The sequence below is a fragment of the Thalassophryne amazonica genome, chromosome 18 (genome assembly GCF_902500255.1).
Source record: "Thalassophryne amazonica chromosome 18, fThaAma1.1, whole genome shotgun sequence".
NCBI classification, from domain to species: Eukaryota; Metazoa; Chordata; class Actinopteri; order Batrachoidiformes; family Batrachoididae; genus Thalassophryne; species Thalassophryne amazonica.
In genome coordinates, this window is record NC_047120.1 from 59419089 (window position 1) to 59433603 (window position 14515).

At 39.9% G+C, this 14515-nt stretch overlaps 1 protein-coding gene across 2 annotated transcripts in view; it reads left to right on the forward strand.

Moving 5' to 3' along the window:
• trrap (transformation/transcription domain-associated protein) overlaps nucleotides 1–14515 on the forward strand; it is a 202909-nt gene that overhangs the window by 110008 nt on the left and 78386 nt on the right. For both annotated transcript variants that reach the window (XM_034193140.1, XM_034193142.1), the window contains 2 exons: nucleotides 1931–2066; nucleotides 11770–11961. In XM_034193140.1, the coding sequence (XP_034049031.1) occupies nucleotides 1931–2066; nucleotides 11770–11961 (328 nt within the window). The remainder of the gene's footprint in view (nucleotides 1–1930; nucleotides 2067–11769; nucleotides 11962–14515) is intronic.

Below are 14515 nucleotides of genomic sequence, written 5' to 3' on the forward strand. Positions count from 1 at the left end.
ATGAATAACCAAAACCACTTACTTATGGAAGGAAATATTGTCTCCCTTGTTCCTCCGTTTGTGGCTTTGCCAACATGCGCAGCTTTCCAGCATATTCCACCTGTTTCTTGACGAGACTAAGTGAACTTCTATGCACGCAAATCACTAACTTGCCCGGAATTAAAATGGCAATCACGCCTCCTTGTCGGCACACGGCTCAGTGCTACTGCGCTCTCTAGTTCTTATACAGCTCCATGCGTGGAAAGCTGTGGGCCCTCTGCTGGGAGAATGGGGTATATTCAGACGTGACTTGTATATGAATTAATTCTGCATTATCATGTATGGCCACAAAGTGGCACCATTCACACGTGAAAAGCTACTACTGTATACTGAACTAGAGCGCTATTAAAAACAAAGTTGTACATTAAAATAGAATAAAACACAAAGAAATAAATAACATTAAAAACAGCACCAGATTTAGAATCTAATTCAACAAAATATATACAAGTGAAATGGGAAAGGGAAGGAAACGTGACAAAGATAACGATTGGGAAGATATCTGCATATTTCAATGGAAAACTACAAAATCTCATGCATGGAAGGAATTTTGCTGGAAAAATGTAGCCCGATACTTCATCACTCCACTCATGAAGGTGCACCAAAACAATGGTAACGCTCACTGCTGGCAAGGCTGTGGGTGTCAGACTGCAGATCATTATCATGTCTTTTGGGATTGTCCAAAAATACAAAATTATTGGAAAGACATACATAATGCAATACAGGAAGTTCTTAATACATATCATTTGACTTCAAAACCATGTACTTCGGACTCATCCCACCAAAAGTGATGGCTAAAGATAAGTATCTGATACGGGTGTTGATGGCAGCAGGGAAAAAAGCTCTATCTAAGAGATGGATGTTGCAGACTGGACCTACAATTAATAATTGGATAGATGTGACAATGGAAATATACATTTTGGAAAAGGTTACCTTTTCTTTGAATCTGAAGATGGACATATTTATGAAACACTGGAAAAGATGGGTGCAATTTATTAGACCTCGAAGACCAGATTTTCTCAAGATAGCGAATTAAGGGAACAGCAACCTCTCATCTCCTACACAGGGTTTTTGTTTTTAAGTCTTCAAATGTATCTCAATGATTACCACAACTGAATGAAACTATAATGCTGCGGATACTCTTTAAAAAGTATTTCTATGTATTCTTGACTGTTGTTTCATAACTTCTCTGGATGTAAAAAGTTCAACTGTACATGTCCTGCCCCCCCCCCCCCTTTCTTTCTTTCTTTCGCTCTCTCACCCTCTTTTATGGTGTTAAAATAAAAAGAAATGGACCAGCCATATGGCTGCTGCAAACCTTTGGAACAAGAAATTCCATTGCTATGACAAGAAACTTGGATCTGTATAACATAATAGTTAAAAAGTGTGGTTGTATTTGGATGTATAATAACATGTATTTCCAAATAAAAAGATACAAAAACAGCACCAGGCCTTTTTTACCCGGTGCACAGGTGTGCAATTATAATGGAACTTTCTTGCTTGCTGAGCAAATTTACATCAGAATTATCTCTCATGGCACACAGTTCTGTAATTTGTTGTGTAAGTCTGAATACCTCTTCATCAAAATGATGCCGCCAAGAGGCACAAACATAACTAATATCACACTGAAATTTGTACAAAAGATATCTCGTGTTTGAACCAGTCAGAGTGGGAGCCTAAAAGGCCCATGTTGCTAATTGTACTGACAACATCACTATCACTTACACGTTAGTACCTGCATTAATGACAATACAAATCATCACTTTTGCACCCCCCAAAAATTGCCTCCTTTTCATCACTGAAACAGTAATCTTTGGCTGATTTGTCCAAATACTTATGGTCCTGACTGTACTTACCAAAATGTTTAATTTGCCTCGTTTTCCCACATGTGCAGTTGTTCTAAGGAGTTGAACCAGTGGGAACCGTTGACAGAATATGGCCAGTCCAAAGGTCACTCCAACCCTTACCTGGTGCTGGAGTGTGCCTGGAGAGTTTCCAACTGGGCTGCCATGAAGGAGGCTGTGGTCCAGGTGAGGCATGTGCACACGCAGCGTAAACTTGCATGGATGTCTGTATGCAGTAACCTCTAACAATCTTGACAGGAAACGACACCGTAACCGCACGTTTTCCCAAACAGAATCACAGACTGTGTGGAGCCTAGGCCTGAACTCAGCGAACCACAGATTGTGTTTCTCCTTTTTTTTTGTTTTATTTTATTTTATTCCCACTTTCCAGTGTGATGTATATTTAACACCGACCTCCCGTGAGCGTGAAGTGTAGTAACGTGATTCCTGGCACCGCTGCTCTCTTCCACACTCACAGAGTGAATGGGAAGCACTTTCGGCCACTAATTTACTGGACTCGTGTTTGGTAAGGTGTAGCTGAGTGCGCGAGTGCATGATAGTCACTGACATATAACAAATACTCCTCTTTCAAGGAGACTTGGAGCCAATCCATTGAGCCGCTCTGTCCTAAGGTGACACCTAATTAAATTGTCTGGATGGCAGCACCGGCTCCGTCACGTCCCTCCCTCCTTGTTCTCTTCCTTCCCTCGCTGATGCTGGAGCCATTTCTCTTTTGTTTCCTGCACTTTGCCAACTCCCGTTCTTTTGCGTGGTCGACTTCTTCTTTTGTTGTTGTTGTTGTTATCGTCCTTCTCCTTCGGCTGCTGCTTCCCTCGCTGGCACTGCAGCTGGTTTTAGCAGCTAATATTTACGACAGCTGCGCATGTGAATAATTACCTCGGCATCTGCTGCCGGGTGATTTGTTTTATGGCAGAGGATGGGAGCGAGGCATTTCAGACGGCATGCCTGCCTCCCATTCACCCGCTCAGAGGTAAAGTCCAAATGGCCCCCGCTTTCAATTAAAGTTGGCTCTTGATAAGGGCGGCGCTGTCTCCAGGATATTCATCAAGTGTCAACCTCGATAAGTGTGCTGTGACCGATCCCTGTAATTTAGCCCACATCGGGAGAGCTTACACTAATGCACATTCATGCCTTCCCAGTTCGACTCTTTTTACGCTACTTTGTTTTATGTCATCTGTCTGCCAGCCTTTTCTTTCACTCCCAAACCGACACGACCGCAAGAGCAGGCACCAGGTTTGCACGCAGCAGGCTTGTTTTTGTTGTGTTAATGCACTCTGTGTTTTAATCAACAGTACTGTTTTTTCTTTTCTTTTCTTCCGCCTCCGTGTCAGTCGTGTCAGGTTGATTAGTAATTAGCACACAAGTCCTGCTGAAGCCATTCAGAAAATGAATTGGAATTTCCATTGTCGTATATTAGTTCAGGTATTAAATTATGCAAGGAAAGTGTCATAGGCCCTTTTCCCTTGGATGTTTCCATTTAATTAAAACGGCCACACACGGCGGTCTGAAGAGTGTGTGCTGTTTTGCTGCACAATGCAAACACAGCAACAAATGGAATGCTGCACATACCAAACAAGGGGCAACCTCCAGTGCTGGAAAATCAATCAATCAATCAATTTTTTTATATAGCGCCAAATCACAACAAACAGTTGCCCCAAGGCGCTTTATATTGTAAGGCAAGGCCATACAATAATTATGTAAAACCCCAACGGTCAAAACGACCCCCTGTGAGCAAGCACTTGGTTACAGTGGGAAGGAAAAACTCCCTTTTAACAGGAAGAAACCTCCAGCAGAACCAGGCTCAGGGAGGGGCAGTCTTCTGCTGGGACTGGTTGGGGCTGAGGGAGAGAACCAGGAAAAAGACATGCTGTGGAGGGGAGCAGAGATCGATCACTAATGATTAAATGCAGAGTGGTGCATACAGAGCAAAAAGAGAAAAGAAACAGTGCATCATGGGAACCCCCCAGCAGTCTACGTCTATAGCAGCATAACTAAGGGATGGTTCAGGGTCACCTGATCCAGCCCTAACTATAAGCTTTAGCAAAAAGGAAAGTTTTAAGCCTAATCTTAAAAGTAGAGAGGGTGTCTGTCTCCCTGATCTGAATTGGGAGCTGGTTCCACAGGAGAGGAGCCTGAAAGCTGAAGGCTCTGCCTCCCATTCTACTCTTACAAACCCTAGGAACTACAAGTAAGCCTGCAGTCTGAGAGCGAAGCGCTCTATTGGGGTGATATGGTACTACGAGGTCCCTAAGATAAGATGGGACCTGATTATTCAAAACCTTATAAGTAAGAAGAAGAATTTTAAATTCTATTCTAGAATTAACAGGAAGCCAATGAAGAGAGGCCAATATGGGTGAGATATGCTCTCTCCTTCTAGTCCCCGTCAGTACTCTAGCTGCAGCATTTTGAATTAACTGAAGGCTTTTTAGGGAACTTTTAGGACAACCTGATAATAATGAATTACAATAGTCCAGCCTAGAGGAAATAAATGCATGAATTAGTTTTTCAGCATCACTCTGAGACAAGACCTTTCTGATTTTAGAGATATTGCGTAAATGCAAAAAAGCAGTCCTACATATTTGTTTAATATGCGCTTTGAATGACATATCCTGATCAAAAATGACTCCAAGATTTCTCACAGTATTACTAGAGGTCAGGGTAATGCCATCCAGAGTAAGGATCTGGTTAGACACCATGTTTCTAAGATTTGTGGGGCCAAGTACAATAACTTCAGTTTTATCTGAGTTTAAAAGCAGGAAATTAGAGGTCATCCATGTCTTTATGTCTGTAAGACAATCCTGCAGTTTAGCTAATTGGTGTGTGTCCTCTGGCTTCATGGATAGATAAAGCTGGGTATCATCTGCGTAACAATGAAAATTTAAGCAATACCGTCTAATAATACTGCCTAAGGGAAGCATATATAAAGTGAATAAAATTGGTCCTAGCACAGAACCTTGTGGAACTCCATAATTAACTTTAGTCTGTGAAGAAGATTCCCCATTTACATGAACAAATTGTAATCTATTAGACAAATATGATTCAAACCACCGCAGCGCAGTGCCTTTAATACCTATGGCATGCTCTAATCTCTGTAATAAAATTTTATGGTCAACAGTATCAAAAGCAGCACTGAGGTCTAACAGAACAAGCACAGAGATGAGTCCACTGTCCGAGGCCATAAGAAGATCATTTGTAACCTTCACTAATGCTGTTTCTGTACTATGATGAATTCTAAAACCTGACTGAAACTCTTCAAATAGACCATTCCTCTGCAGATGATCAGTTAGCTGTTTTACAACTACCCTTTCAAGAATCTTTGAGAGAAAAGGAAGGTTGGAGATTGGCCTATAATTAGCTAAGATAGCTGGGTCAAGTGATGGCTTTTTAAGTAATGGTTTAATTACTGCCACCTTAAAAGCCTGTGGTACATAGCCAACTAACAAAGATAGATTGATCATATTTAAGATCGAAGCATTAAATAATGGTAGGGCTTCCTTGAGCAGCCTGGTAGGAATGGGGTCTAATAAACATGTTGATGGTTTGGATGAAGTAACTAATGAAAATAACTCAGACAGAACAATCGGAGAGAAAGAGTCTAACCAAATACCGGCATCACTGAAAGCAGCCAAAGATAACGATACGTCTTTGGGATGGTTATGAGTAATTTTTTCTCTAATAGTTAAAATTTTGTTAGCAAAGAAAGTCATGAAGTCATTACTAGTTAAAGTTAATGGAATACTCAGCTCAATAGAGCTCTGACTCTTTGTCAGCCTGGCTACAGTGCTGAAAAGAAACCTGGGGTTGTTCTTATTTTCTTCAATTAGTGATGAGTAGAAAGATGTCCTAGCTTTACGGAGGGCTTTTTTATAGAGCAACAGACTCTTTTTCCAGGCTAAGTGAAGATCTTTTAAATTAGTGAGACGCCATTTTCCTCTCCAACTTACGGGTTATCTGCTTTAAGCTACGAGTTTGTGAGTTATACCACGGAGTCAGACACTTCTGATTTAAAGCTCTCTTTTTCAGAGGAGCTACAGCATCCAAAGTTGTCTTCAATGAGGATGTAAAACTATTGACGAGATACTCTATCTCCCTTACAGAGTTTAGGTAGCTACTCTGCACTGTGTTGTTATATGGCATTAGAGAACATAAAGAAGGAATCATATCCTTAAACCTAGTTACAGCGCTTTCTGAAAGACTTCTAGTGTAATGAAACTTATTCCCTACTGCTGGGTAGTCCATCAGAGTAAATGTAAATGTTATTAAGAAATGATCAGACAGAAGGGAGTTTTCAGGGAATACTGTTAAGTCTTCTATTTCCATACCATAAGTCAGAACAAGATCTAAGATATGATTAAAGTGGTGGGTGGACTCATTTACTTTTTGAGCAAAGCCAATAGAGTCTAATAATAGATTAAATGCAGTGTTGAGGCTGTCATTCTCAGCATCTGTGTGGATGTTAAAATCGCCCACTATAATTATCTTATCTGAGCTAAGCACTAAGTCAGACAAAAGGTCTGAAAATTCACAGAGAAACTCACAGTAGCGACCAGGTGGACGATAGATAATAACAAATAAAACTGGTTTTTGGGACTTCCGATTTGGATGGACAAGACTAAGAGACAAGCTTTCAAATGAATTAAAGCTCTGTCTGGGTTTTTGATTAATTAATAAGCTGGAATGGAAGATTGCTGCTAATCCTCCGCCCCGGCCCGTGCTACGAGCATTCTGACAGTTAGTGTGACTCGGGGGTGTTGACTCATTTAAACTAACATATTCATCCTGCTGTAACCAGGTTTCTGTTAGGCAGAATAAATCAATATGTTGATCAATTATTATATCATTTACCAACAGGGACTTAGAAGAGAGAGACCTAATGTTTAATAGACCACATTTAACTGTTTTAGTCTGTGGTGCAGTTGAAGGTGCTATATTATTTTTTCTTTTTGAATTTTTATGCTTAAATAGATTTTTGCTGGTTATTGGTAGTCTGGGAGCAGGCACCGTCTCTACGGGGATGGGGTATATATAACTCCTGAGTTTAAGCTATTTTCAGCAGTAAAGTTATGAAATATTAGGAACATGGCAGATTTCAGTTGCAGCTAGTGTGTTTCAGGTCCATGTAGCCACCTGCTAGCAGCCTCAGCTAGCTTTGGCTTTCCTTTATATGTCCTTTATTGACATTTTATTACCAATATCTTGGCTAATATGGCTTGCTAAGAGGTTATTTGTACTAACAGTTCATCTAAGATCTCAATGCTCTGGTTTTCCCACTGAGCAACATTTTAGTATTCATTCATTTGCACGCCATGACCTGATCCCGGATAAGCAGTTGAAGATGCATGTATGTATGTGTATTAATTTGCATGTTTGCACTGTTAGCATTAATTAGCAGGTATTGATAGCTTTGTAATTTTATCAACACAGATAGTCACCATTATTGAAACTATATACTATATGTGTGTGTGTGTGTGTATTTTTGGTGCCTATACTTGCATATTATTACTTTTATTTTTCTTATTTTTCCAAAAGCCATTGCTTGAGAATGTTTGTTTTATGATGGACACTTTACATTCACAGGCAACCATTATGGTGACATAAGTAGGATGGGTTAGACATAATATGCTACTTAGGGCGCTAACGTTGATAAATCATTCCGGCGGTAATAACTCAGGAATGCTTGATCAGGCACTTTGTATTCAGATTGCATGTTTGTGCAGCAGAACATTAGGCAAATAAAGCACCTCTTGCTTAAGCTACAACAGCTCCTGTCAGTTGATGAGTCATTCAGTTGCTTCCATCACTTGAATTTTTGGCTGTGATTGTCTGTAGATGGATGTTAAGCTTCCATGCTGCCATCCAGAACATATTCACAGTTCCCGCCTTAAATTTGTTCTGAATTAAGGCACAAATTCTTTCTGCTGTCAATCCAACGACAAAACTTAGCGGAACACTGTGTAATTTTGTTGCCTGTTTTGTTTGACCACCAGCTAAAATATATTTCCCTGTATTTTTTTAATTTAGTGTCATATCCAAAAAGTAGCAGGTCATCAGACCACTGCGTTTTCTCAGTGGCTCACCTACATCTTGCTTTGTCGCATAGCAAAATCCATTTTGGATACATGCTGAAAAGCAGCTCTTACACTTGGCTGAGTTCTGCACCTGGTTTTTGTGAATTGTGATTTGTGCAAGCATAATGAAATGATCCATTGTTCACACTGAGCACAGAAAAAATGATATCAAGAGCAGAGGACTGAATGTTGACGTGGAGTTGCGCCGCTGCTGAGCGTGCCCAGAGCAGTCCTAAGCCGAACATGGGTGGGACGGCGGTGGTTAGCAGTCCACTGAGCCCTCCAAAAAAAAAAAAAAAAGACTTTTCCCAACTTTTGTCAAGTGATGTTCCTGTTCAGGAGGACTCTGAGCCAATCACTGCCAAATGTCAGGTGCTTGGGGAAATCAGCTGAGGTGTCGTGAATTGTAACATGGTGTGTTATGGTATAAAACTGAGCTACTTAAAGCGTTTGGATGCTTTGGTTTATACTTGTGTAATGGCGCAATCTGGTTTTCAGCTTTCAGGCTAAAACCAGATTTCTACCTTCATGGTTACCATATTTTCTGGAGTATACGAGTAAGTCAAGTTTTGTTTTATTTTTTTACTAGTTTGGGAGGTCCTGTGATTTATACTCCGGTGTAATTCATTTACTGAAAATTCATGCATTTGTTATTAATTGTAATGATGATAACAGTAACTTTTTGTGTCGTGGTTTAACAGGAACCAACACATTAAACTAAATCAATTCCAATCGACAAATACGTACCAAAATTGGTTATAGATGATCAGCAAGGTTTTATTAAAAATAGACAGGGCTATCACAATATTAGACAAAGTTTTAAATATAATACATGCGAAACACAATACTAAGGATACAGCAATGTTAGCAGTGGATGCTTGTCAAGCATTCGATAGAATAGAATGGAAGTATCTCTTAAGCCTGCTTTCAAGATATGGCCTAGGCCCAACATTTATTCAATGGATAAGATTACTGTATACGAATCCAACTGCACAAATCTTAACTAACAATAACGTTTCGAAATCCTTCAACCCGACAGGGCTGTCCGCTCTCGCCGTTGCTGTTCATACTAGCTATAGAACCTCTGGTGATGGCTGCACGACAAAATACAGGAATAGCAGGTGTTAGCATTGGCGAGAGCAATCATCTTATTTCATTATTTGCAGAAGACATAATATTTTTTCTGACAAATCTCAAAAACTGTATCCCTAATCTGATGAGTGTAATTGAAGACTTTGGGCTTTTTTCTGGATATAAAATAAATAATACAAAGTCAGTAATTATGTTTCTTAATGAGGAGGAGAGGAGAAAACCTATTGTGAATACTCAGTTCACAATAGTACAGGAAGGATTCACGTACCTAGGTATTAAAATTACACCATATTTAAAAAAAATTAGTCCTCGCAAATTATAACGTCCTGGTGGATGACGTATCGGGTGCATTGAAAAGATGGTCAAATTTACCAATATCTATGATAGGACGAATTAATATTTTAAAAATGACAATCTTACCTAAATTCCTGTACTACTTTCAGACAATTCCTCTGCCATTACCACATTCTTTTTTTGACAACTTGAATAAAGAATTTAGTCGATTTGTTTGGAACAATAGGAAAGCAAGACTTCGTTTTAAACTTCTCTACCTGCCCTATGAAAGAGGAGGCCTCCAAATCCCCAATCTTAGATGGTATTACATGGCTGCCCAGCTAGCTTCGGCTGCACAATATTTCTGCGTAACTCCACCTCCAGCCTGGGTGACAATTGAGCAAGAGTCTGTTCCCAATCTACCATTGTCTAGTTATCTATATTCTTCAGATGTTAAAACTCTTCGAAAACATACAAAAAAATCCCTTCCTTAAAAATACAGTATCAGTGTGGCACACAGTTCATAAACATGTAATAGACTCCCCGCCAATCTCCCAGTTTACACCAATTTGGGGAAATGGCCAGTTTACCCCTGGAGCAAAAGATGGAGGGTTCAGACTATGGAACACTAAGGGTATCAGGACAATGAAAGACCTATATACTGGGGGTGAATTGCTCACATTTACCGAATTATGTGAAAAATACCAGGTTCCCTCGAAACATTTCTTTAAATATTTACAGGTTAAAAGCTACGTATCATCTAGAGTTAAAATTATTATGAAACTTCCTCCTCTTTCACTGATAGAAGAAATTGCATTTAAACCACAGAAAGGACTATTGTCCAGATATTACAAATTATTAATGTCTAACTCTAGGGAATCTTCAATAGAGAAATTGAATACCTGGAAATATGACATACACGATGAAATAAAGGAGTTGGAATGGAGTGAGGCATGTTTAAAAGCTCAAAAACAGACAATAAACACACGACTAAATTTAGTGCAATATAAATGGCTTACAAGAGTCTACATAACCCCCGCCAAACTTCATCATATGTCTAGTAATATCCCTGATACATGCACTAAGTGTTTGAATGATAAGGGTATGCTTATTCATTGTTTATGGGAATGTTCAAAAATCCAGAAATTCTGGATTGAAGTTGTCAACTGTTTGTCACAAGCATTTAATGTGAAAATCCCTCTTTGTGCTAAACTTTGTATATTGGGAATATATCCGGAGGGTTTCAAACAAACAAACAGATTGAACTACTGGACTTTGGACTTTTACACGCTAGAAGAGCTATTGCTTTATGTTGGAAGAACGTGGATGCTCCCTCTTTAAAATTATGGACAAAGGAACTTTCTGAGTGTGTTGGATTGGAGAAATTAACATATATTGTCAAAGGACATCAGCAGGACTTTTATTCTTTTTGGAAACCTTGTATAAATATTATAGAATCAGATAGAGTTGTGAAACCTATTTACTATATTTGATGTTTACTGTTTAGTTATTTTATTATTATTTATGTTTATTTTGTTATTTAATTGAACACTATAGGTTGATACGCTTTAAGTACATCTGTAAGCCTTTTACCAACTGTATTTTGTTTCTGGGGTCCTCTTTGTGTAAATTTGCCAGGGATGTGTGCGTGTGTGTGAATGATTGCAATTTGTGTTTTGTTCAAATGTTCATGTTTGTACAAATTAAAACTTGTTTAAAATCAATAAAAAAAACTATTTGAAAAAAAAAAAAATTCCAATCATAAAAGTACACTACAACAATCTACAAAAATTCCAAGTTAAAGAGCTATTTCAAAAGAAGGGGGAAAAAATCAAATGGATTTACGTCTTTATTGTAGTGTTTCCAATTCTGTGGGTGATCGATCTATGTTCAGTTGAAGAGTTCTTTTGTCCAAACTGCATCAAATAATGTTCAATTTGTTGTCTATCACCAGGTTGTTTTTAAAAGTGCCTATGTTAAGTAACAGCACACACTGTGGTGTGCACATGTGCTACACAGAGTTCCTGTCTGTTGTTATACTCGCCTCCAGGGAGACGTGTTAAAAGTGAGTTCCACAAACGTTAAAAAGGCACATGTACTTCGGAAAATATGGTGTATTCTTTGTGTTTCTTTGATGCAGTCAGGATGAGATGAGGTGATTCCATGTTGTCACAGTGAAGCACAGTTTTCAGGTGTCACCAACATTATTGTGTGTGTTTGTGTGTGTTGGGGTGTCTACTACTTTCCACGGAAGCGTAGCACATCGGAAATTTGTTGAACCACAATGATCTCAGTTATTAGCTGATCCAAATCTTACAGCCCCAGAAGAAAAAAGATTCTACAGACCACCGTGGTCTCATTTAGCCTTGAACTCTCACTTTTATTTTAGCCCGTTTGCTTTGGAGAGAATAATGACAGTCTGAACGTGTTTCCAGGTGGAGCGGAGCTGTCCCAAGGAGATGGCGTGGAAGGCGAACATGCACCGAGGCTATCTGGCCATCTGCCACCCAGAGGAGCAGCAGCTCAACTTCATAGAGAGGCTGGTGGAGATGACCTCCAGCCTGGCCATCCGTGAGTGGCGGAGGTTACCTCACATCGTCTCCCACGTGCACACGCCGCTGCTGCAGGTCAGTCTTCCGAATAAATGCTTTTCCTCTGTGAGTGAATGAGGAGGAGACGTTTATTGTTAAATCCGCATGAGCAGATGCTTGTTGATAGGTCATCAGCAGCCCTGAAACGTAGCGCAGAGAACCACAGATAACAGCATCTCTCTCTCTCTCTCTCTTTTTCTCTCTCTCTCTCTATTCTGGAAGTTGAGATAGATTATTAAAAAGAAAAAATCAAAACCCCTTTAAGCTTCTTTGATTCCACTGAGAGAGATTACAATAGACTTGGGCAAAGATGAGAAAGGAGAACTAGAAAAGAAGACCGCGGAGGTGGAAATTGAAAAAGAGGGAGAGTGAGTGGATTTGGGGTGGGGAGGTGGTGGGGGTGGCACTGGGAGAGAAGAGGAAGGAAGAAAGAGTTAGTTGAGAATGGCTGTAATTACTTCCCTGCCATCAGATAGCATTTGATTAAATACCTGCAGCAGAACCACATTTACATGATGAATGGGACGGCGTGAATGAAGGTTAGAAACAGGCCATCAGCTGATATTAACAGATAATTGTGAGTAATATTGCATTGCCTAATTTATTTTGTTTTGGGAGATTTTCCAGATGGGCGGTATTGGTTAAGTCTTCAGCATGCTCCGATTCACGACATTTATCTCTTTAAAATGGGTCCTCGAATTAGGTGACTGGGTTTTATATATATATATATTTATTTAATGGAGTCTGTTTTCTTGTTTTCCATTATTTACTCTAGCCGAGGCAAAGCAGACTTTTTATTCAGGTGGCTGCTCGTAAATCTCGATTCCGAACTCTATCCCCCTCACGTTCGTGAATCCGTGAGCCCCCCTGGCGAATGAGAATCCCAGGCTCTGCAAAATACAGTAAGGCCGCAAAAACCCACTTCAATCAAGTTATCGTCGAATCCCAGCTCTCGGCAGTGACTGACGATCAATGGATTATCATCCACAATATTGATTATGAAGCTTGGCATTAATATGGATTGATGAGTAGTTATAATAGAATGATTGATTACGTTTTCTCCAGGTGGCTTCAGGCCAATCAATGGAACTCCTTCTCACAGAATGCGATGGAAGACAGATCATTTTCACATTTTTCCATCCTCCCGTCCTGTTTTCTGTGCTGTGAAGCAGCAGATTAACTCCAGAAGTGATGAAAATATAAGGTTTTTTGGGGGGGGGATCACAATAATTATTCCTGAAATTTAGATTCATTCATTATTTCATTGTATTTTTCTCAGTAGGGAACATTTATGCAAGTAGGCCTTAAAAAATCTTAAATAGAAATCAGATGTGTGTGTTTGAGAACGTCGGTTCCAGCTGTTCCGCCGTCGCTCTCTTTGATCCGTGTCGTTTGTAAAGGCCTTTCAGCTTCAGGCTGTTTAAGCATTTTAAGTACGAATCTTAAGCCACGAGACTAATGGAAGGAAAATTGTGCTGACTGACATTAATACCCCCCCAGAGGAGGTCAGTGTCAGTCTTGTCTGCTGTCTTCATAACTGCTAATTCCTCACTACTGTTGTTTCAGTCTTTTTTTTGTAATGTTTTTCTATCAATTCGTTTTTTTTTGTTGTTTTTTTATAATAGTGTCTCTTTTTAGTCTTTTACATTAACACAGCTTCTTTTCATCACTTGATCAACATTTATGCTCCGTCACATCCATCGATCTCTTTCAATTAAATTTCAGTCAGTCTCAGTGGACCATCCTCTCACAACACAACTCAAATCTGAGGTCGTTGTCTATTGTCCAAGGCGGTATCTTTGATACGTAAAGAGCAATTTCAATCCACCTTGGTGAATAAACTCTTTGGGTCATCTTCTCGCAACAATGGCTATGTCAAGGTCATACGACAAAGGTCAAATCTGAGGTTATCATCTACTGATTGTGGCAATATCTTCAAAGCACAAGGAGCAGTTTCAGTCAAACTTGGTGGATAAACTGAGTGGGCTATCCTCTAGCAATACCATCAAGGTCATAGGAAAAATGGCAGAATGAACAAAAATGTTCGTTTTGGGAATTGTTCTGTAATTTGTGTCTGTAACATGGTCCAAGCAGAGAGTCACCCCTTTGAATCTGGTCTGCTTGAGGTTTCTTCCTCAGAGGGAGTTTTTCCTTACCACTGTTGCTCTGGGGGTTGGTAAGGTTAGACCTTACTTGTGTAAAGCGCCTTGAGGCAACCTTGTTGTGATTTACTGTTGTGTTGTCCATTCGGCTGCTCCCGTTTTGTGTTCAGGGTCGCCACAGCGGATACAACCAGATCCGCATTGACATTTGGCACAAGTTTTACGCCGGATGCCCTCCCTGACGCAACTCCAGTGTTACCTGGAGAAACACACAAAGCCGCTGGTGTTCCAAAGAGGTCTCCCATCCAAGTACTAACCAGGTCCCGCACTGCTTAGCTTCTGAGATCTGACGGGATCAGGCTTACACAGAGCAGATCGGCTGCCCTTGTTGTGATTTAGTGATATATAAATAAACATAAATTAAATGAAAATAAGAGGTCATCGTCCTCAATCTGTGGCAGCCGTCTTTCAAGTGTAAAGAGCCGTTT